Source organism: Melanaphis sacchari, unplaced genomic scaffold (assembly GCF_002803265.2).
Source record: "Melanaphis sacchari strain LSU unplaced genomic scaffold, SCAv2.0 Contig11_pilon_pilon, whole genome shotgun sequence".
Taxonomy (NCBI): Eukaryota; Metazoa; Arthropoda; class Insecta; order Hemiptera; family Aphididae; genus Melanaphis; species Melanaphis sacchari.
Window position 1 is genome coordinate 2209899 of NW_020270469.1, and position 24549 is coordinate 2234447.

Consider the following 24549-nt stretch of genomic DNA (forward strand, 5'->3'; position numbering starts at 1 on the left):
ACGCGGCTATATCGCGATTGACTATATAAATATTAAATGGTAGATATCTACACATATTTTAAAACTTTTAACTGGTTTCAATAAAGCTAAAAAGTTGTATAATGTATATAAATACATATATATTGCACATTTATACAGAAGCTTTTACAATTTCTTCTACTTTTTTTTTGTTTTTGATTAAATTAGGAGTCGATACTCAACTTTATATAGACATGTACGTTTTTAAGTTACATTTTACTATTTTAGGTAAAAATATAAGAAATTACCTAATATATGGCAGTGAAAACCATGAAAAAGAGCTACATCCTGTATCGATCAAAATTATGGTTAATGTAGAAAGGTAAGTTGATATTAAAATGTGTGTATATAATTTTGGTTTATACAAGGTTTATGTTTTTTAGTGATTGCTTAAAGTAGTTTTGAAGCTTTAACGGTAAATACTGTACAATACCAAATCATCGATGTATTTATATATAAGTATCATGGTACTGTACGCCTGTACCTATAAATATATATGATATCGAAATACTGAATTATATCTACTGTATTATATCGAAATAAGTATATTTTTAAAAAATATGATGACAAAAAAAAATATATAGTATACGTAAATTAGATGTATGGCTTTTGATTTTATCTCAATTAAAAAATGTTTATGTTTTAAAAGAAAATCACACGCACCCGTATTTTTTAAAAGGCTTTTTGATATAGGTATTTAACTTTCACCATATGTTTAGGTATAATTATTTTAAAGTGATATGATTGATAAATATTAATATTTATTATAATTCAGTATATTATGATGATAATATTATAGGTACAGTAAAGAAAACCCTGAAGAAAATCAATCCATTGCTGGATATGGAAGTAGCGTTGGACAGGGAAAGGTGGAAGAGCGTATTAGAAGCGGCGATGGTTCTGAGTGGACCGCTATATATAATCCCTAGAAAAAGAAGATGATACAATGATGGTATTTTCAATGCCAGTTATTAACATGATCGGCATTTCATGGTATCTATCGTATTGTGATATATTTTACGGTATTCCAAATAACATCTAGGATATTAACAAATAAAATCATTTTTAAGTCATTGCGATGTATTCATCATTAAATTGATAGATTTCAGTAATCCGGAGAAATAAAATTCAAAATTATTCATAATAACATAATTTGTGAGTTTGACATTCCCCAGCTATGTTCCTCCACAATATACACAGCCATGTATACTGCAATACTATATATATATATATATGTCCAATCAATTGAAATGTGTGAGTATATATAGAAAGAACAAATTTACAAAAGATACCTATATAGCAGGTATATCATTATAATATATATATATATATAGGTACAATTTTGTTTATAGAATTGCAGGAATATAATATTAACTATATTGTATGCTATTATATGATATATATATACATACATAGAGAGAGACTTAGACTAGTATAATGCACTAATATACTATAAAATATAGTGAAACTTCCATTCTACATAGTCATAAAAGTTTTATGGGTTACAAAAAATCTCCTAAGTTGAATTAAATAAATTTTGTTCGAATTTGGTTTAGTTTTTAAAAATATTTCGTTAAACAGAAAATTTTGCTAAAAAGAAGTTAGAAGTTAGTTGTATGGAAGTTTCACCGTATTATATGTTACATCATTTGTACAGATTTATATTATGTTTGATTTACTACGCGTACGACTTTTCCATATGATACATGTCGCCGAGTAGTCTTTGTATTGGTATGTCACCGATGGTCTCCTTGAAGAACAACCTCTCAATGGTCGCCTGCCGGACTGCCCGAAGATTGGGCAACATAAGTAACAGCCGTCCGAATCGAGTAGGCTGTCTCGAATATCGGCCCCGCACGTAATCGCCTAATATGCACTGCGCTTGGTCTTGGAGCATTTCTACCGGCTGCGCATCAATCAAGCTCGGTGTTTCTACATAAAAATACATTTTTAATTTTATGTTATGGACAAAAATAAAAATAAAATATGCATACGGCACACGCTTAGGTTATTGAAATAAATTATTGTTAATAAATTTTATTTACAATCGGAAAAAAAATATATCTATACAATATTTTTTTTTTAATGTATATAATATTTTAAGATCATAAGATATACATTGTATATTATCTTCCATTATTTTTATTACAATGTATTTATTAAAAATGAATAAATATTTAATATATTACATATATATTATACGCATAATGTAGGTAGTAGCCAGTAGGTACATAATTTAGTATATGATGTACTTAAACGTACAAATAATAGTACATTTGTAATATTTGTATTGTATACAAGTAAATATAGTTTTCTATAAAATATTTTTGAAATATTAAATGTTTTAACGTTGATCATTACTTATCAATAATTCACCACTCACCTGGTGTGAATAAAATAACCGCTTTCATGCAACCGCATTCACTACCATCCGGCGATAGTTGTCGAAAACGTGCCAATATTTCTTGTATGATTTTCATCTCATTGTTGACCTTAGTGTCATCTGCTGGTAGCCTTTCACGAGCCTTGTCTGAATTTAACAATGGCGATAAGTCCCAAGGAATGGACCACTGAGCCAAGTGTAAAAGGAACAATTCTTTCCACGATTCTTGTAACAGTAGCAACTGTATTACAGAGAAAACAAAATCAGATTCAACTTCGCCAAAAAGACAAAATTAACAAAATTTAATCTTCCTTGGAAATTTTTTTAAAAAAATTCATGCATCTACGACCAATTTATAATACATGTAGATTTGACATATATAACATAACAGAATACCAATAGTTAATATACTTTTCAAAGTTTATAAAATTAGTGTTCATTGTAGTTAAAAGAATCACCATATAGTCTGCATGCAATCAATAACAGATTAGTTTTAATGAAGGACTTTTAGGCTATCAGTTTCGTATACATAACTTTTATATTTCGGTTGAGGTTGGTCAGATCTGTAGAAAAAAACCTATCCCGTATAACTTTACATACGTAAACCTACGAAAAAACTTTTTTTTTAAGTATTTATATAAATTAAAATATAAAGTGTAAGAAAAAACAATTGTAGGTAAGATTCAACTGATTAAAGTATCCAATAAAATATATAATCAGCAGCCACACTTGATAGTCGTTAAATCAATATTGATACTGCACAGTGTACAGAGTTAAAAGTTATATATACCTATGGTTGTGGTATAGATACTATTTCTATCGTGAGATTCACTATTAACTTATTGACCAGCCTGTTTGATTTAGTGTGACGGCTCTACAAAATATAAGTAGGTAATACCTACCTATAATACCTATATACTGCCACTGTAAGCGGTCGTTAAATATTAAGTGTATTTAATTATTTAAATGTGTACGCATTTTGTGATTTTTACCACTATTTAATAAAAATATCCATGGATTAATTGAGCTGTAGCCCATAGCGCAAAATATGACTCAAACTCAACCCAAAAGCGCAAAAATAAATATTTCATTAGCGCAATTAAATTTTATGAAATAAAGTGTATTTTATAAGTTAGATATAAGTTTATACTGTATATATTTTATAGTGATCTTGAAATAAGATTATTAACCTTCACCGTAATTCGTTACGATAAATATGATACGGTAATAGTGATAATACTTAACTTCAACTGAACTCAATTACTGACTACTGTTGATGTATTTTTGAATTATAAAAATACTATATATTTAATTAAAGTAAATAATTTAATTTAATAATTAATAATTTTAAAATGAAACTTATAGTGTAACGGATACAATAATATTTATTTTTGCGCACTTTTATCCCATTACTAAGGTACAAAGTTACATAGTGAATTTACGCTTTTGATCTATCGAAAAAATAGACAATTTGCGCTTTTGAATTTCACCGATTAATTATAACGATAATTGATTATAGTCACCAATATATATTGGTAAAAATATGTATATTATTGTTACCTGGTCGTGTTTGGAAAGGGTCTGAAATGGAGCCAAGCATCGGACCCATCTAACTGCCATGAATAGTAATCGAGCTGTGGTCTCCTGTAACATAAAGAAAAATAATAATTTATTGTCGAATATTGAATTATTTCAAAGATAAAACTATTTTGTGTTTAATAAATTTGAATAAAATGATCTCGACATTTCTTTACGTTTTCCAACTATAACATAAAATATATGCATATATTTATATACACGGATATTTTTTTTTATACGACTCCCTTTTCTTCTTTTATGATAACCGTTTTTTCTTATTTTTTATCTATTAAATTGTGTTACATTAAACTTAAATATAAAAAAAATTAATAAACAAAAACTTTTTAACTTTACTAAATATTAATTATTATTACATCCAAACATACGTAGTATAAATATATGTATTTGTTAAATGTATTCGTACTGGGTCGCCATTTTTAATCTTCAATCACAGGCGATTGGATAAAGGGGCACACCTTTTGCCACCCGCAGAAAAGTAGGCGGGCAGTCAAAAAGTCAACCCTCGTGTATAAAATATAATCCCTTGCACCAGTGCGTATATATAATCAACTCAATGTGTTGAAACGTCAGTTATTTACAGTATCTATACAGCTTATATCAACATTACATTTATTATTAACCCATTAAGGCCTAGCGTAACCGTATGGTAACACAATTATAGTCATGTTTGAATGCATGCTATTTTTAAACTTATGGGATTATCCAGTTCCAACGTCGTTCATATCGTTGATAATGACCCGGTGATTAATTTTACACACAGATATCTTTATTATATGTTGACATTAAATATTTATCAAGAAATTCAATTTAGTTTGAAAATTATTTCGTAGAACATGGATATCAATTTCGAGTAAGTAAATTATATATATTTTAAATATATGAATCAACTATAATTTTTATTTATGCGTATTCAGTATACTATAGGGATTAATATTAACTTAATAAAGTGTGATATTATTCAATATTGAATAAGTTATGAAAGTTAAAAGTTTGATGTTACCGTATGGTAACGCTAGGCGCAAGTACTACATATAATTTAAATTTTTTCAACAGAACTGGATTTTCGCTGTCTGAGGCGTTAGACATTTTGTACAATGACATAGATGCAGACGAGATATATATCGAACCACCTGAACCATGTGTACAAACTGATGAAGATTCCGGGGATGAAAACAATGGTGAAGTAGACAACTTATCAGCACGCCAATTACGATCTAAAGCAGAAATTAAATTAGCCAATAATAAGAGGTACGGCGGTATTGGTGATGATAATATTGGTCTAGAAAACATTTTGAGCAGTAAATCTGTGACATCGAGTGAACAATATAAACACGTAAGCACGAAAAGTATAGATGAGTGGATGAAAAAAATAAAAACTGGTAAGAAATCTTTTACGTGGATAAAAGGGGGAGATTTTGAAGAGCTTCAAAAGAACTTTCCTGAGCCTGATTTTTCAAGTTACAAAAACTTATCTATTGTAGACATTTTTGAAACTTTTTTGGATTACGACATAATTAATTATCTTGTGGATGAAACTAGGCGTTATGCACTTTTTTTAAATTGTCCAGATCCACATATAACACATGACGAAATTCGATGTTTTATTAGTATTTTATACCTTAGTGGATACAATAAATTACCTTCAAAAAAGTCGTTTTGGGACTCTATGGATGATATGAAAAATGAGGCTGTCTGTAATGCAATGCGCCGTGATAGATTTTTGCAAATATGTCGCTTTATTCATTGTGCTGATAATACACAAATTGATGCTAAAGATAAGGCTTGGAAAATTAGACCTCTTATGAATATGATAAAAAATAAGTGCTTAGAAAATTTTGTACCTCAAAAACATCTTGCTTATGACGAATCAATGGTGAAGTACTTTGGTAAGCATGGATGTAAGCAATTTATTAGAGGTAAACCAATACGATTTGGTTACAAAATGTGGTGTGTAAATACGAATGACGGTTATCTTGTAAATTTTGAATTGTATCAAGGCAAAGATCCTCGTGAAAACGAAAAATATAATTCTATATTTGGAAAGGCAGTATCACCTCTTATTTTAATGCTTGAAGACTTACCCAATTCTAAAAAAAAATTACCTTACTCATTGTACATGGATAACTTATTTACTGGGATAAATGTTTTTAATTATTTCAAATATCTGGGTTACTCAGCGATTGGTACTATCCGACAGAATAGAATACCAAAAAATTGTCCTTTGACCGACAAAAAAAAATTTTCAAAAAAAGAACGCGGAAGTTTTGAAACCGCAATAGAAAAAAATGAGGGTATTTTGTTGGTTAGGTGGATGGATAATGCAGTTGTTACAATGGCTTCCACTGATGTCGGCACCGAAAAAGTATCTAGTGTAAAAAGATATTCACAAAAACATAAAAAACATATAAATGTAAGTCGCCCCAATCTTGTTGCGCAATATAACCAGTATATGGGCGGAACTGATCAGATGGATCAAAACATAGCCACTTATAGAATTGGGGTGAGAGGTAAAAAATGGTGGTGGCCAATTTTTACTTGGCTATTGGAAATTCCAATGAACAACAGTTGGACTTTGTACAAAAAAGCTAACTCTAAACAAATTACTCAATTGGATTTCCGCCGTGAATTAGTTCAAACATATTTACAAAGATATGGTATAGCTCGAATAGGTGCAGGGAGACCTTCAAGATCTCTGTCATCATCCGACAGTCGTATTTCCGATGATATTAGATATGATCGTATGGACCACTTAGTTTCATATACTCAAGAGAAGAAAAGAAGGAGGTGTGCAAAAGATGGCTGTAAATCAGTAGGACGGACAATGTGTGTCAAATGTGACGTTGGACTATGTATAGATTGTTTCGTGAACTTCCATAAAAAATAAATTTGATTACAACTATTCAGTTTTAATGTAATATTTATAATTATAATTATGCAATCATTGTTAAAATAATACAATTGATTTCGTCAATAATAATTGGTTGTTGAAATTGTATACCTACTATAACGATATTTATTTGTAAAAAAAATATGATGATTTTAAAATAGGTAGTATATACTTCTAGCGTTACCATATGGTCACGGAACTTATCTTAAAAACGGGGTAAAAAAAAAAAAAAAAAATTATAGACAATTATTATATAAGTACGTAAGGTGACCTTTTAATCAAAATCAACTTCAAATTAAAAAAAAAAAAAAATTCCGGACTTAATGGGTTAAAAGTGCAATAGAGTTCTATTAATATTGATGACTGATTTATCAATCAAAATCCTGAATAATAATTTAAAACTGTATATACAAGTATAACGAGATAATTATACTTAATTCTATGTTTAGCCATTAATACGTATATTAAAAAGTAACTATAAATACCTACAGGCTACAGGTAATGCATGATGAAATCGGAGCATTAGGGATTTTAGATATTGATGAGTAATGATTAATTTAATAGGTATCTGTAGTAAACCAACGATTTACATAATATAGTCATGTTTTGCGTTTATAAGTCGAAGACGATGCATGCGGGCATAACGTCCTTTCAAAGTGAAAGATAATATTATTACACGTTTACCGTGATATCATGTATTCATGATATTCATCAATGATTGAATGTGACAACTAACAATAGTAACAATCAATAATTGAATAGTTTTCTACATTGCGATATAACCTACATCGAATTTTCATGTATAAAAAAATAGCTTTATAACCATATCGTTAGCTATGCTACATATTGCAACGTATAATAAAAATGTATAGATTTATTGGTAACTTTTTTATAGTAGACTTAACATTTTATACCGGATATTTTACCTATTATTATTATTATTATTCAGTTATAATACTACGTATTGTTATTTATATTCATGCTAAAAACAGATGACTTTAACATAGGTATTGTATTATATTAGTGAATACTAAAGTGGTAATACATATTAACTCTTCATAATCGTTTATTAATGGAAAAATTGATCGATAATATAATACTTTTATCTAATATTATAAATAAATTAAGCACAATTATGATATAGCTATTTTAATTACCTGTAAGACTTCCCAAGTCGGTGACAACGATAACGAGAGTGAACTCTGAGGACTGGTCGGTTGTGGTATGCCAATAGGCGATGAGGCTTCTGACATCTTTGCACTCCATATCAATTCCTGTGTACGAAAAAAAACAAACAGTTTTTCATTAAATAGAAAATACAAAAACTATACATACAAAATACAACGAACACGTTAATACTACAGATTATTAGCAATTATGCGTACAGGTTGATTATTTTCAACACATAATTGAAGTGAAAACTCATCAATCATTTCACAATTTTAGGTCTCAGTGAATATTTATATAATGTGTAAAAAAAAGTTTCTAATATCCATTCAATATCAAAAGTATATTATTATAACTCGAAAAAATTTTTTGAAACTTATCAGTTTTTAACATGGTGTTTGTAAGATTATTAATCGATATTTTTAATCTTCTATTATTGAAACTATTTTCTTTGACCCATGCCTAATATAATATAGTGAATATTTCGGTTTATAATATGTGTGCGTAAAAAAATGTTCGATTATGATTGCGTACCAGCTAGCTCTCTACGTGTTGTGATAGCCCATAATACGTTGGTATGTGGGTATATAACATTGCGAAGAAACGCTGGAAATAAGTACACACGAGGATTCAGGAAGCTATAAGTAGGTGCAAAAGAAAAATTTTCCGAGTCAATGACGGTGTAAATAAAAAAAAATAATAATCCAGATATAAACATAAATGCACCTATATAGTACAATGTTATTAATATTAATAAAGAACAGTCGTTTGCAGTTTGTTGCCGCCATCGCATCACACGTCGTCGCTACACACCGATGCTAATAGCGATAAAAGTCGAGCTTAAGCCCGAGGGTCGACACAATGTGATGTGTAAAATACTCGACACATATTCAACATTGTATAATACACATATATGTATACGTATAGTATGTATGTACGTTTCTACATATATCTACACGATCGTACGCGTCCGTCCTTCCAAGTGTGGGTGTTTGTGTATGTGTGCGTAAACGTATAATACGGTAAAGCCAGAGGGCGTCTTTGACGTCCGCGAACAAAGGGTTCGATTGCTGCTAAAACCCGCGAGGACCATGTGGTCCGGTTCTCACATCAAAACGTCCGCGCATAGGGGGGGGGGGGCTGACTCATCGCGCGAGTGCGCACTCCTCCGCCGCCGTCGCCGCAGTACTATCCTCTTCCGTCGCGCACTATCGGTCCACTCGCCACGCCGGCCCCTCATCCCGCTGCTGCACAGTATAATATTATATCAGGACGACACACACACTCCTTTAACTGCTGTGTTTAACACATGTCCTTATTATTTACAGTATGCACGTATGCATATAGATGTACGTATCTATAGCCACCGTGCTAAATATTTCTACATTAGCGACTGAAATTCGCAATACTTGAAATGCAAATGTCGCGGCTCTCGGCTTATGCACATATACCTACGCATTTATCCATATACCGTAGAAACCGTTTTTAATGACTCCGGTTGTATAGTATTGACATACCGAGTTTAATAAATAAAACAATAATAATAATAATATACAACTATTACAATTTACGACTAAGTCTAATTAAACAAATGATATAAGATTAAAACTAAAATCATAAAAAACCAAAAGTGGCAACAATTTGGTAATTTATGATTTAATTGTTATTAATTTTTTGTTTTGTTTTTTATCAATATTCAGGGTTGGTCATAGACACAGACTTAAGTTTCATTCTATAGCATTCGCATTGGCTTAGTAATTTTTTTCAATACCTTCTGTAAACTTCTTTATAGTGGGCATACTATTAATACTTCTACTAAATACATAATGGTTTGTCCTCGACCGCAACTAAATATAAAGGAAAATTCATTTTTTCCCCAATTGTGTGATAAGTAATTGCATCTTCCTGGCTCGGTTCTGATTCGGTTAAGGGTGGTCCATAACTCATAGGGCAGGTGGCAAGTTTAAATCGGGTGTTTTTACTGTTGGGTCTTCGATCAGAGTGATAAATTTCGTTTCAAGGACTCTAACCATATCTTTTTCCATTTAATCTGTGGGTCATCATCATACGTGATTTCTTCTCATAGATGGTGTCTAGATTTAATCTAACCCGGCCATACCGGGTTTAATGACCAAAAATTAAAGACATTGGAAAACTCTCACGTTTTATATGATAAAAATAAATCAAAAACAATTAACATTTTTATAAACTATTGTAATCCGTATTCGGTATATCATTATTAAACGTAAACTGATGTTTGTCTATAACATTAATCCGTGTTAATATGTGTTGTCCGTTTATAAAAATGTGACTTTAAATTTTTTCCCCCATTAGACAATTTTAACCCGTATGATATAGATTATTATTATGAAATAACACATGTGAACATGACTAATACGGAGAGGGGGGCACGGACTTCTTTAAAACGCTCCCGGAGCTTGTATAGGTATCATACGATGATGCGTTTAAAAAAAAATATGCGACGCGTATATAATATAGCCAATACAGATGTATTTTAGTATTTACATAGTGATTTCGTTTACCTGACATTTTTCGGCCGACATGAGTATCTGTAAAAGCCCGGGTGGCGGCGGCGGCTGTTGTTGTCCCAAGAACACGTGTCCTTGCGGCGGCGTGGGAGGCAGAAGCGTGGTTGGCGGCGGTGGCTGCTGTTGTGGCGGAGGTGGTGGCGGCTGCTGTTGCTGCTGTTGATGATGGTGATGGTGTTGCTGCGACGGCGGCAACGGCGGCAGGGCCGTGTCCATTGGCGTTTTCGGGTACGCCGACGAAGTCGTCTTTTGGATAATGTTGTTATGGTCGGCGCTCAGCTGGATTTGGCCGGGTTGCCGCTGGTGGTTGGCGGTGGGCTGCGGTGAGTCTTTCATCGGGTGGTGGTGGTGATGGTGGTGGTGATGGTGCAACTTTGGTTTGCGCGGTCCTCGTTCGTGTTGCACCGCTGTACACACATCATTATATATAATATTAAAATATAAGTATAACACCACAATACCTTTGCCATAAGAATAAAGTCGCGCGTCATTATACGTATCCTGCACATCACCCCATGCAGTATAATAATATTACGTTTCACGAGAAGGGGAGGGTGTATATTGTTAAGGAATAACCGAGGTATTAAAGGGAAGCTAAACAAAAGGAAAAAAGAAATTGTTGCATCTCTATTAACACATGAGTAGTATTCATGGTCGAAAGTTTAAATATAAACTCGCGGTGTAAATATCATATACAGTGAAACCGTTTCTAATCTACACCTCCAACAGTGGACGTTTTTTAGAAAACGAGAATCTTTTCATTATTTTTCAGTTAAAAAACCTCCGAAAAGTTACTTATTTTAATCTTAATTTAAAAATAGTGACAAAACAACGATAAAAAACACGCTTACATTACTATAATGATAAGTGATAACAAACACATTCAAAAGCTGATATTTTTCACACCAAATTTAATTGTATTTATCTATGAATGTATACATTTTTTGTTTTTAATATTATGTTTTGTTTTTCTATATTCATTTATATATGAATTGTTAAATAATATTTAAATTATTACATCATTAATATATAATATCTCAATATTATTTTTGTAGCATCTTCTAAAAACAATAATACTATTATAATTTAATTTAACTTGCCACATATTTTTAATTAATATATTTACCATTTATTTTATTTTTTATTATTTACCATCTTTGAATAGCGGATGAAATTTTGGTAATTGAGAGTAACCGTTATTCGTAAATTTCAGTGTATATAATTTTAACTTTTAAGTAATTGTTACTATCCACGTAATTTTAATTAAATATGTCAATATCTCATAACTAATAATATACATACATTTTTTATCGTTTTGATATGATATATGTTTAAAAATAGTTCTAAGAAAAATAATTAAATATAAAGAAGCACTTAAAAACTACTTATGGTTGTGAATCCTGATGCTGCATTAATTATTATTCGTCAATATCTATAATTATTAAATCAATTTTAATTAAGGTTCTTATTTTTCAATAAAATTCTAATCAATACACTTCGTCGTTGTAATAATTAATAATTTTCAAGCTCTATTTACTCAAAATCCAAATTACATATGTCCACCGTGTACCATTTTATTTAACATTTTGATTTTACAAATTTTATTTTAGAAACCATGTTTCACCACGATATATCGTTCACGTTATTTTTTAATTTCTATCAGTCATATATATGCAGGTTAAGCTGCACGAAAATCACTGAAAATTGCACGTGCCATAGCTTTTGTTTTGGTTTAATATGCTTAGCATTTTTTTTTTTTTTTTTTTTTTTTTTTAATCTGAGCTTTTCGAATAATTTATTTTCACGAATTCGCTATTATTTATTATTATAATTTTTATTTGAAATCGGATTTGAGCAACAAAAAAACATTTTGTAAAAATGTTCATTTAAACTCAGTTTATGATATTCAAATACCTGAAAGCAATAATAATAATTCATCATCGGATTACACATTTACACTATACACGTTGATATGTTCGAGGGTTGTTCAATTGTTCACGGATATTTACTGCTGATTGAAAACTGTCTCCCCGTTTATAGTTCCCATTGTCATCCAAGTTCTTTTATTATCATACACAAATATAATACGGTGAGTGTACCTATATATCAATATAATATTTTCTAAATCACCTGCAGTTCATCGGGAAACGTCCTGCACTTCAATATCTTGCTAGTTTTATATTCAAACACTTTATTTTATTATTTTTATGCATATTCTCCTATTTATTGTTATTATTTTTTCAATCAAAATTAAATTACCTACATTTCACCATCTGGTTTACAAAATCTTGTAACATGAGAAACTTTGTGATTTTGCAAATTTGTCACGCTAAACGAAATCCGACAATATGGTGAGGCCCAGATGATTTATTTTTATGTTTAACTCAAGAAAACAACCCGTATGGAATAAACCTTTCTTTTTATGTATTTTTTTTTTTTTTTTATCAAATAATCCCGGCTACGTTGTACCTTTTTGATCCACGGATATTCAAAACGAACATTTTTGTTGTTTCAGCTAACGATCTTCAGACATACGGGCATTTTATTCAATTGGTTTTTGGCCGAAACAACTTATTTATAAACATATTTTTCTGCGCTATAAAAATTATTTTAGATTATTTCAATCTGCTGTACATAGATTGCTTATTGGAATTTTATATGCATAGAATTTAAATGTGCGAATAAAAAATAATACAATCTATACCTATAAGTTTTTATCATCAATTATTGTAATTCAATTCAAAATTATTATTAAATTATCAAAATTTCTTAGTTATTGAAATAATAATATTAACGTAATAATGTATGTTTTTAAATTGTTATTTATATAATATTATTTTTGATAATTCACATTTACAATAACGTCCATTGTATATATAGACCAATAGTCTTGACTTTATAATATAATGTAATTATTTATTTATTTAAAAAAAAATATATATATATATATATTATTGATTTTTCGATAACAGTTATTTTTATAGTTGTTTTATATCAAATATTCAAATCATTCTTAATTAGACAGGCACACCGAAGCTTAAATATTGAATGTAGGTATCAATATAATTTATTATTTCATCTTATTTATTCTTTGTAAAATCGTATTCGTTTCGCAATTACATAGGCACATACACCATAATGATCGAGCAAACATTGTATAAACGAAGTTTATTTGTATATATACCTACATCTTATTTTTCTGTTACTACTTCAATTGAGTATAGAAAGGAAACCACCCCTTTAATATTTATTTAAATGGCTATCGTTTCCTGAATTGCATATTTGAATTGCATCAAGTCATTGACCCCCTCCTGTCTATTTTACACTTGTTTTTCCGTTGGTAAGTCAGTTAATCCAGCTATCAGCTGTCAAAAACTCACACGTATGTATTCCAGCCTGTAATCGCCAAATACAACACCCACACAGTCACACATACACATGCGTGAAAGGGATATATTATTTACGGAGGGGTGCGCGAATAGCTGGAGAATTTTCAATGAAGACCGAAAATTGGCTACGCTGTTCTGGAGCTGTAGCTTTTTGCACAAAACGCGGTTCATTTATCAAAGGCTGAGGAGGGTAAGGAGAAAAAGAATTAAAGAGCGAGGAAATAGAGTTAAGAGAGAGGTTTTGCTTGGCGTGATTGAAGACTTCGCGTTAACGACATTATAAACTAGGCATTTTGTTTAGGGGTGGGTCATTATTCAACACCCGAGAAATTAGACGAACGAGAAAAAAAAAGATGCAAGAAAATCTTTAGTCAGCCCTTAACGATTAGTGGATGGCGGTCGAATGTACAAAACAGCGAGGGAAACAGACGGTCAAAGCCGTCGGTTTACTCGTCGAAATCCGATGTTAAATTATTATAGTATCTTTATCACTTTCTTATTCTACATAGTCGACTATTTTCAGTAGTAAATTTCTAAGTTGTTTTTTGATGTCTACCGATTTAGAATTTATAATGTTATAAAATATATGAACATTAAAAAAAATAACTTAAATTTAAACCCTATTATTTCTACAACCCATTATAGTGTATAATATATTGCACCTTTCTATAGTTAATGTTTGAGATGGCCAATTAGTAAATAATCAAGATATAATGCATACTTATTGTATTATTATTTTTTTTTTTTGCAATCTCTGAAATTATGTTAAGATTAAAAATAACTTTATAAGCAAAATAATCAATACTTTTTTATTTAAAATGTAATAAATATACACTAAATAGTGGATACCTACTAACACTTTTTAAAACTCCAATGTAAAGACTTAAAGAGTGATACATTTCTTAAAATATATATAATATACGAATTAAATTGATATATTATATATATTATATTAATCTTATCTACTTGCAGATTTTAGAAAAGTTTTCTTGAATCATTATAAAATTTTATCAAAAACTTTATTATAGTTTGTATAATTGTATTAATTTACATACTAAGAAATTCTATTAAATACTCATTTAAATTATTTTAATATGGTTCTATGTATGCTGTATGCACATTGTATATATAATGTATGATATATAGATACACGTTTCAACTTTTCAAATATTTCATAATATACATTTTATTATATAATATGTTACGTGAAATTAATTCAAAACCAAAATGCGTTTTCCCGAACATTAAATATAATGTAAACACGACGCGATGCTACTGATTTTATGATCTGTCACGGTATAGCACCGCAAAATCGTGAACACGCATAATATTAGCAGTTTTGTCGGAATACCGTTGAAGTAGCTTCTGCGGTGTTTCTATCGGTTGTTTATATATACACGTATAATATATATTTGTACACTCAAGAAAAGATACCACCGACAAAATAACTATTAAATAACAATTACTTTGACAGAATACACTCTGTTTGGGGAATGAACAAAAATGACTGAAGATGTGTACATTTGTATGATAACACGCATATAATCAATATTATAACAGAATAAATAACATACATTATATCATAATATAGAAGTGTACACAAACATTCTGCGTTGTAAAAACTTCAGTACCGCGTGATGAAAATGTTTATGTATATATACAAAGGGTGAAATCGAGCATAATATAATATCAATTTTGACACGAACTCACCGTCCTTGTTCATCGCCGACTGAAAACACTTGTTGAGTCGACAAGCCCTACACTGGTTTCTGTGGGTCTTGTCAATGGGGCACCTGCCTTTGAGTTCGCCTTGTGCCTTGCACGTGTACACCCGGTTCCGGTGGATGCTCCTTTTGAAAAACCCAGAACAACCTGCAGCACAATACATGCAATGGCATTTGTTAGTCTCAAACCATTAGTATATTATAAATATTAAAAGAAAATTGTCTACGGTTCTTACCGTCACAACTATAAATGCCGTAATGTTTGCCAGAACTTCTATCCCCACAAACTTTGCACGGGATATCCAATAATCGATCTCCTATTAATAAAATAACAAATATATTTCAATTTACAATAAAATAAACATAATATGTTATTGATACATAGGAAGCATAATTCGTCTATTTTTTTTTTCATATACACTATTTAATATTTATATACTTACGTAAGTTCGATATACATATATATTAACAATATACGCACATATAGATGTATTATTTATAAGTAAATCTTTACAAAATAGTGTGTGTACGATTCGTACTGAATATGTGTATAAAATATCTATGAACCAATATTACATATGATAAAATAATATAGTAAATAGATTGAAAAAATCGGGATTAAAGTATCGCACTTATATTAATAATATTTACATTCTACAAATATTGGTCCCATTTAAAATTATAGTGTAGAAAATAAAATAAAAATCTAAATAATTGAATATAAGGAATTATATTTACTATACATCTAAAAAGTGTTAATCACATACGTATTCGTAATATAATATAATGTATAATATAGAGATATAAATATCGATGTAACCAAGCATATAAGTCTTTTTGGTTATTGTGTACCCAAATATAATGCAAAATAATAAATTTATTTTTTATACTATGATATTGGTATTCGATGTCGATATCATTTATTATGATACATTTATGTGTATTAATGTAACGATATCGATACTAAAAAAATATCGTACCGCATCATCATCGCTATAGGATGCAATATAAGAGTAGAATACATTCTTGTATAGTTGTATATTATGTATCTATATTTATTATTGAATTGTAGGTCGGTAAACAAATCATAAATGATTTGGACATATGGTCGCAATAAAACCGGCAAAATTCACTACTGAAAAATAATAATATTATGTTATATAAATAAGCTGATTGTCCTAGATTTTCTAACTTTGTAAAATGTAAAGTGATAAACTATTAAGAATATTAAATAACAGTTAAGAAAAACAGTATTTTAAAAAATTACCTTTACCCGTTTATTTAAACTGTTATGGGTTTAGTCTTATCCCTACTTATAATTTGATTACAAAGAATACCCGAATCATGAAACACCTAAATTAATTTAAATGTTTTCTTTTTTAAATTATTTTTCCCTTTAATCAAATACCGAAAAAAATTTAGTTAATACATAAAATTACCAATTAATAGCGTTTATTTTAAAGGACTTTCAATGTTAGTAGTTGTACCTCGACTTTCCAAGACTTAGATTCGAAGCTGGAAAATGGTTATATATATAAGCCATGTATTTCTGCAATAGAGGATGATTTGGTGATGTGGTTAGTCGCGCGTGAACTTTGCGACTGCGTTTTAGGCGGGTCCCTCGTCAGTTGATGGTTGAAAAGTTGTGGGTTTGGACACCTTTATCATGCTATATGCGTGTTGTGTAACGTTAAAAAGTGACGCTTTGGAGCTTTTACGACCTTTCATGTATATATATACATAATATTATATAAGGCGATATATGCTGTACTCGACCGTAAATGACGCGATCGCTGATGTATATATATATATATTATATACACTCTCTTGCGGCGGTGGCGTGGAGGGATTTAAAAGTTGGCGTGATGGGCTTATATATAATGACGTATACGTATAAGTGCGGCGATATACATCGCATGGGAGACGATGATGACGACGACGACGACGACGACGACGAATATGAGCTCGGCGTGTGGTTTATTAATGAGCTTGTTTCGAAATCCGCTTATGTATACCACGCGCGCGCGTCAAGTGTCTTTTACAAAACTGTATACCAACTATTTACGTAAAAATGTTATCCATAGAGTACTTTTTTAAATACAGATAATTTTTGCCCTTCAATATTGTTTAAAATAAATTTAATTTAGGTTAATAATTATATTTTCATGTAAATACGATAAACGTGAAAGTAGCTTGGTCATCTTATTTGTTGCAATTTCGTGGATTAAACGGCTAAACTAATTTTGATGAAATTTGGGATGAAGATAGCTCAAACGTTCAAAAAGGATTGAGGTCACCTTTTTTTTTAATCAACCCTTAAAAAAGGGTTTAACCAAACTAAATAAATATTCTAATGTAATTAAAAGTCAACAAACACAATTAAGAATGGTTTTTTAGAAATTCCATCCTTAAGAGAGCGAAAGGAGTGACAAGTTTTAGTTTTTAGCGATAATTTTGACTATGAATATTTTTCATTATTTTTTATAGGTAAGCATTAATAAATTAAATAAAAAAAGTTGTTTTTTTTTAAATTTTACAATAGCCCTGTTGAATTGAGTAGTTGTTTGGCATATGGTTATTATTTCTTTGTTTCTATAAAATCATTTTTATCTTTTTACTTGAAGTTTAGAAGTTGCAATACTTACTCATCATGATAATAAATAAACAATAAAACTACTAGCTGATATGATGTGAACGAAGCTTCGGAAAATTTTCTAATATAAACATACAGTTAACCGACAAGTATTCGCTATTTTTCCAGTACAAGCTTTAGCTTATATAGACAGTGATTTAATATTGACGGCTATATATAGATACTTAAATAAGTATAATTATTGTACGAATAAGTAGTATAAAAGAATAAACGTAATATTTACTGATTATTTTACTGTTGCCACAAAGTTATATTATAACTACACGCCAATGCCTATATGTGTGTGTATAAATACGTCACGCGGAGGTGCTTTGCGCTTAACTTCTCGGAAACGACACAGCAGACGATTTTTTTTTTCTGAAAGTGTATATAATATGATCCCGTGTATATATGTGCGCCTCGAGGCCGGAAACTGCAGTTGTGACGACGACGGCTAATGGATGTCGGAGCGCTAATAAAAGTATCTGCGCGTGTTATGTAGATGTAACGCAACCGCCACCACTGCCGGCGCGAGGCCGTTGTTGTGAAAAAGCTATACGCGTCGAGTACATTACACGCAGCTGTGCCGCGTCGCCTTCGGCCGTTTAGCGGCGACTATATACGACCAACTTTAGTCGCGCGATCGGTCTACGGTCGAGCGTTTATACCGTATTATATATATTATTTTATATATGTGTATATATATATATTGCTGTTGTAGTTATATTGTGTGTCAAAACTTATTCGAAATAATAATAATAATAATAAAACATGTTACAAAAAGCTAATATATAATAAAAATTATAACAAAATTTGGTTATCACGTTGAGTTCTATCATTAGTTGGCCTCAATCATGATATTATTTCACAGTTAAAATATATAATATTTAATAATTATCATATTTGCTTATTATGCTTATTCCAACATAGATTGTAAATATTATTTTATTAATAAAAAAAAAATATATGTATAGATATACAAACATATCATATTATGATGGGGAAGGGATACCATATAAGTTGTTTTTGGTTAGAATAAACCTAGAAATTAAAGTTTGATATTGTATATATATATTAATAATTATGATTATACGGCGTGAACCAATTTATAATATCAATCGTCTCTTTCTGAAGTTATTTTAAAATGAAAAATATAGTTAGGAATATAATTGTTTTAATCAAAGCCCTCAAACATGTGCTTCACAAATTTATTATTATGTATAATTTCAAGTTGATTTTGATGGTTTATTTAAATAATTAATACATTGAACATTTGTTAATTCGTAAAATGTTTTTAATTGTCGTCTACTTTTTTTTTTATACGATGGCAATGAATAATTATGATGTCAATTGCAAATTTGCAACAGCGGTACTGAGCCCGGGTTATACCAGTATAAGTAATTAGAATTAGATTTATATTAAATACGCTCGTGACACTTAGTATGTATATATTATATAAGCATTTTTAAGGTGAATTTCTAGCACACTCATCTAATATTTCTAATTTCAAAATTATATAATAATTAATATTCATTTATTACAATCTATCAGTTTGTAATAATTATCCGAATATAATCAGAATTGAAATTAATATTTAATATTTAATTTTTAGTAAAATTATTTTTAAGAGCTAATATAATTATCTTTAGTACATGTGACGTTAAGTATCTTAGAAACTACTCATCTAAATTTTGATTTAGATGCTTAATTTTTTTTTTTTTTTAAATCATCAAATAAACGCCCATTTACATTTAAAAATGGTGGTTCTTATTAGAAAAAAATAAGTTGATATCGTCACAGATTATTCCATAAATGGTAAAAAAACTAAATATTTATTTAAAAATATAGTTTAATTAAGTATAAATTCTAAGGCACAATTTTTAAATATATTTTAGCAAATTTTAACATAATTAAAAATAATTATCATTTGAAAAAAAAAAAAATAATTAAAATTTAAAATTTTGATGCTTTTAATTTTAATATTAACTTTAAATATTTCTTAACAGTATTTTACAAATTATAATTAAAAGTAAACATCATAGATTCGCATTTATTGTACGAAAACAATATTAATATACATTATACATAATATTTGTATAATTACTATTTACTAGGTACATAAAATATATTATGTATTCAAACTAAAATAATTCAAATAGTATCCAATTAAATATAAATTAATTGAAAAAATACCTTACTAAAACATAATTTAAGATTTTAATGGATTACACTATTTATAAAATGTTGCCATTAAAAACTTCTTTTAGGGTTATGCTAAGTAAAAAATTCTGGATATTTCTGGATATTATATAAAATTATCTTAAACCTAGATGTAAAATTTACATGAATAAATAGATGGTTCCTGATAAAACAGATTAAACTTAGTTATATAGAATGAGGTATAATCTATTTATTTTTTCAGTTATCTTCAATTAACTTCCTTACAATTTCAGCAAAGACATTTAATATTAATGGTCTATAAGGTCATTCAGTTGAAATTGGAAACCGGGTGAATTTAGTGCTCTTAAATAATGCTGTTAAATAATAATTGATTAAAGACTTAACTTTTTTCTCTTCTTCGTTTATTTATTATTTAACTTAAAAAAGAAAAAAAATAGTTTTTTTTTTAAGGCTTTTCGAACTTTGCGCGATCTGAACGAGTAGCCGTTTAAAGTTTTTTTTTTGTGTTCACCTTTTGAACGGGATACCTAATCTTCTCCGGGCTTTTTGAGTTCAATCGAAAAAGAAAGGCTTAAGGTTTCAACGATACAAAAAGGTCAACAAAACTTTTCAATAATAGAGATTATGATGTGCTTTCAATCCTTTTAAAAAGGGGGTCGAATGGTTCTAAGAACCAGGCGCAAGTGTATTTGTCCGCAGGATCAACTGATTATAAAAAATTGAACTGTGGAGTAACGATTTCAAGAGAACTTATTTTCCGAATTATAAGGATTTATTATCAAAACTTTCAGCATTATAATATATACGATTATATTTTGTAAAAGTTGAAAAGTATAATATAAGTAATCAAACTCGGTATGTTCAGAATACTACATTATGTTGTTTAATCTGTGCATTAAGCATTACAAAGTTTATTCACTCAAACTCACAAAAATATAGGCATATAATATGACGTGTTGTTTTATTTTTAGTTATCCATTAATATTAATATCCAATATTAAATTATCAATATTGTTTAAAATAATAAATTTTGATATGCTATACTTAATTTAACATATAATATTTTTACAAGTTACTATAATTTCATATTTTATAAAAATATATGATCTTAATACTTGCACACCTATTATAGAAAACCAAATTTTCAAAAGGTATTAATAATATAATGTACGCAGATTATTTATTTTCCAACATAATTACACAATTTTGTAAACATTACAATAATGTAATAATTGTAATATTCAAGATGTTATTTTTAAAAACAATTAAAAACACAGCAATTCTTGATTTTTATACTCATAAAAAGTAATTTTATAGCAAAATTGTTATTTAAACAAAAGGTTGCTTCTTTAAAACGTGATTATACTTGAATTATGTCCAAACAACAATAATGACCCAAGTGCACAAAAGTTTCTTGCTTAAATCATTTTATCATTTTTTTTAAATTGATTTTTTATGTACATAAAGACTTTATGTATACCAGTTAATTATACTTATAACAACATAGAAAGACGTAAAATCAATTTAAGGTTTTTTTTTTTTTTTATATTGACAAAAGTTACTATAAGTTTAACTTTTTGATCATATTTTTTTAAACTAATCATCTTTTAAATAAAATTTCAAAAGATAATAAATTATGATATACATAGGTCGTATCTATTCGATTTTTGTGTAATTTATTTTAGTTTATTTCAGTAGATTAAAATATAATTAATTGATTATTATAATTTATAACTTGAGTATCTTGTGTAAAGATAACATTTATACCATTTATAGCTTCAACTATATAATAATTAGAATCTATTGATGCACATATAACTTTTTAACTTTTTATAAAGACGATTCTGTGTTGTATCCATGACAAGGTAGTTCCGAAACAAATAATTCAATTATAAGAATAAAACGTTGTAAAGTATCTATATGCTATTTTTCAATTTTAAATGTATATTATTATTTTTTAATGCACATTTTAGTATTTAAAAATAAATTTTAAATTGTTTTAAATTTTAAATATTTATTATTACAACATATACTTTTGAATATAAATTGTGCAAAATTAGATGTAAAACCATAAATAAAATATATTAACTAAAATTAAAATGCATATATATTATATCATTATTAGAATTATTAAATTAGTTACGTATTTCTATAATTAAATTTATATTTTCGTTATTTTTTTAAAATTAAACTTATTTGTCATTTAAAACATACATTTTTATATTTGTACATGAATGATAAAATATGAAATAACCAAGTTTAAACATAGTTATAGTTAAATAATAATTAACATTATAATATATTTATCCTATTTAATATTTTACTATTTACTAATAAACTATACATACATATTTAACTTCAAACAAAATACAGTTAAGAAATTCTAATCTTCTAACAATATAAATTTAAACCTATTTATAAACTATATGTACATTGTATAGATATTTAATTATCTGTTATATTGTTATTCTACCTTATAGTTTAATGCGTCAGTAAAAATGAATAAAATCTGAGTAATTTATGAAATTTTTATGTATACATCATAAATCTGATAAAGTTATATTCGAATAATATTTCCGTTAGTATGCATTTAGTTATTACTATTATATTTAGCGTTTATTGAAAATAAAAAAGAATGTATAGGCAATATTTTCAATTTTTTTTTTAAAAACTCTTACACTGCTATATTGTATATTTGTATAATAAAATTAGTAAGTAAACAATACTTTTTATCATAAAAAATATACTAACTAAATAATATAATATGTATCTATTGTAAATTAATATTATATATACTAGTATTATCAGGGAACTAGCAGGGGTGGTATATTTATGATTGTAGAGATATAGTTGTACCTTATACGACTTTAAATCATATTATTAATGTCGAATGAACACAAAATGTTCATAGAGAAAATATAATTACATAAATAATAATTTTTTTTTAAATTCTCTCTAATTTTTAAAAGTATAAAGAAATAAAAAATATATTTAAAAAATATTCTAATTATAACTTATCGTATTTTACATAGTTTTGGTTAGGCACCTGTACAGAGTGTATCAAAATATAACATTTAAACGCAATTTTAGTGTTAATTTGCCAAATAATCTAGATACATATACCTTTTATACACTCTATATATATTTGATCATTACTGTTCAAAAATATACGTACTTAAGTATTTAAAATAAATAAATAAATTTAAATTTAATTATTTATATTGGTTTGTTTGTTTTAGATATGGACGGATACTTAACGAAATACAAAACATCTGACGTATCATTTAATACAAAATTATACCAAATCATTAACTTATTCTTTAATAAATTAGTTCAATCAAAAAAAATGCATAAAAATAAAAGGCGAGTATCTTTACTCGTCTTAAATGATCACAGATCGTCGCGAACTTATTATACGAAACGGAAAAATGAATAATTTTATAAAAAAGCGACATGACGTGTATATTTATAGCTGATAAAATTGTTTTACGGAATACATTATTATAACGAATTATGGATAATATTATTGTTATTATGTGTAAATAAGACGTGAACGTGACTTACCTGTTCCCATTATCCAAGTACGTCAAATCATATTGCGACGGCACCAACTCCGGTATAGTATAGAACTGTGATTCGAAATGTCACGGAAATCTAAAAAAAAAAAAGTCCAACGGATATCGTATTTTAAAACAAAACTTTCATTGCATAATATTATATCAACGTTGATCAATCGTCGGCATAATATATTGAGTACACATATAGTTCGGCAATAATTATTTATAAAATAATAACATTGTGATTTGTATTAACTACATGAAAAAAAAAACTAAAAATACGTACGTCGTAATATTGTACCGTTAACTTGCGGCGGCGGCGGCGCGCGGATGTGCGTGAGTGCGGTACGTTGGTGGCAGTGACGGCGCAATGGTAGTTTGACAGTGGCCAGGGCCAAGAAGCGAATAGAGCGGTGTGCGGCTGATGCTGGTATAGTATATCCGGCGCGGCCGCGTAAATATG

At 28.6% G+C, this 24549-nt stretch overlaps 2 protein-coding genes across 2 annotated transcripts; one reads left to right on the forward strand and one right to left on the reverse strand.

The window, feature by feature from the left end:
* Positions 1-1476: 1476 nt before the first annotated feature.
* On the reverse strand, positions 1477-24487 carry LOC112604363 (nuclear receptor subfamily 2 group E member 1). The gene is made up of 9 exons (XM_025353354.1): positions 24373-24487; positions 24094-24183; positions 15953-16033; positions 15703-15864; positions 10598-11010; positions 8045-8161; positions 3962-4045; positions 2402-2642; positions 1477-1950 (listed from the first exon to the last, which is right to left on the reverse strand). Exons 2-9 carry the CDS (start codon positions 24101-24103, stop codon positions 1697-1699), a joined length of 1362 nt encoding a protein of 453 aa, XP_025209139.1. The 5' UTR covers positions 24104-24183; positions 24373-24487; the 3' UTR covers positions 1477-1696.
* On the forward strand, positions 4623-6931 carry LOC112604362 (piggyBac transposable element-derived protein 3-like). The gene is made up of 2 exons (XM_025353353.1): positions 4623-4850; positions 5054-6931. Exons 1-2 carry the CDS (start codon positions 4834-4836, stop codon positions 6882-6884), a joined length of 1848 nt encoding a protein of 615 aa, XP_025209138.1. The 5' UTR covers positions 4623-4833; the 3' UTR covers positions 6885-6931.
* Positions 24488-24549: the final 62 nt, after the last annotated feature.

Excerpts from the sequence above, each read along its gene's own strand:
- LOC112604363 (XM_025353354.1), bottom strand. Across the intron at positions 15,865-15,952 it reads CGGCATTTATAGTTGTGACG|GTTGTTCTGGGTTTTTCAAA; the intron begins GTAAGAACCGTA and ends ATTGTGCTGCAG. Across the intron at positions 1,951-2,401 it reads GGTTATTTTATTCACACCAG|AAACACCGAGCTTGATTGAT; the intron begins GTGAGTGGTGAA and ends ATTTTTATGTAG.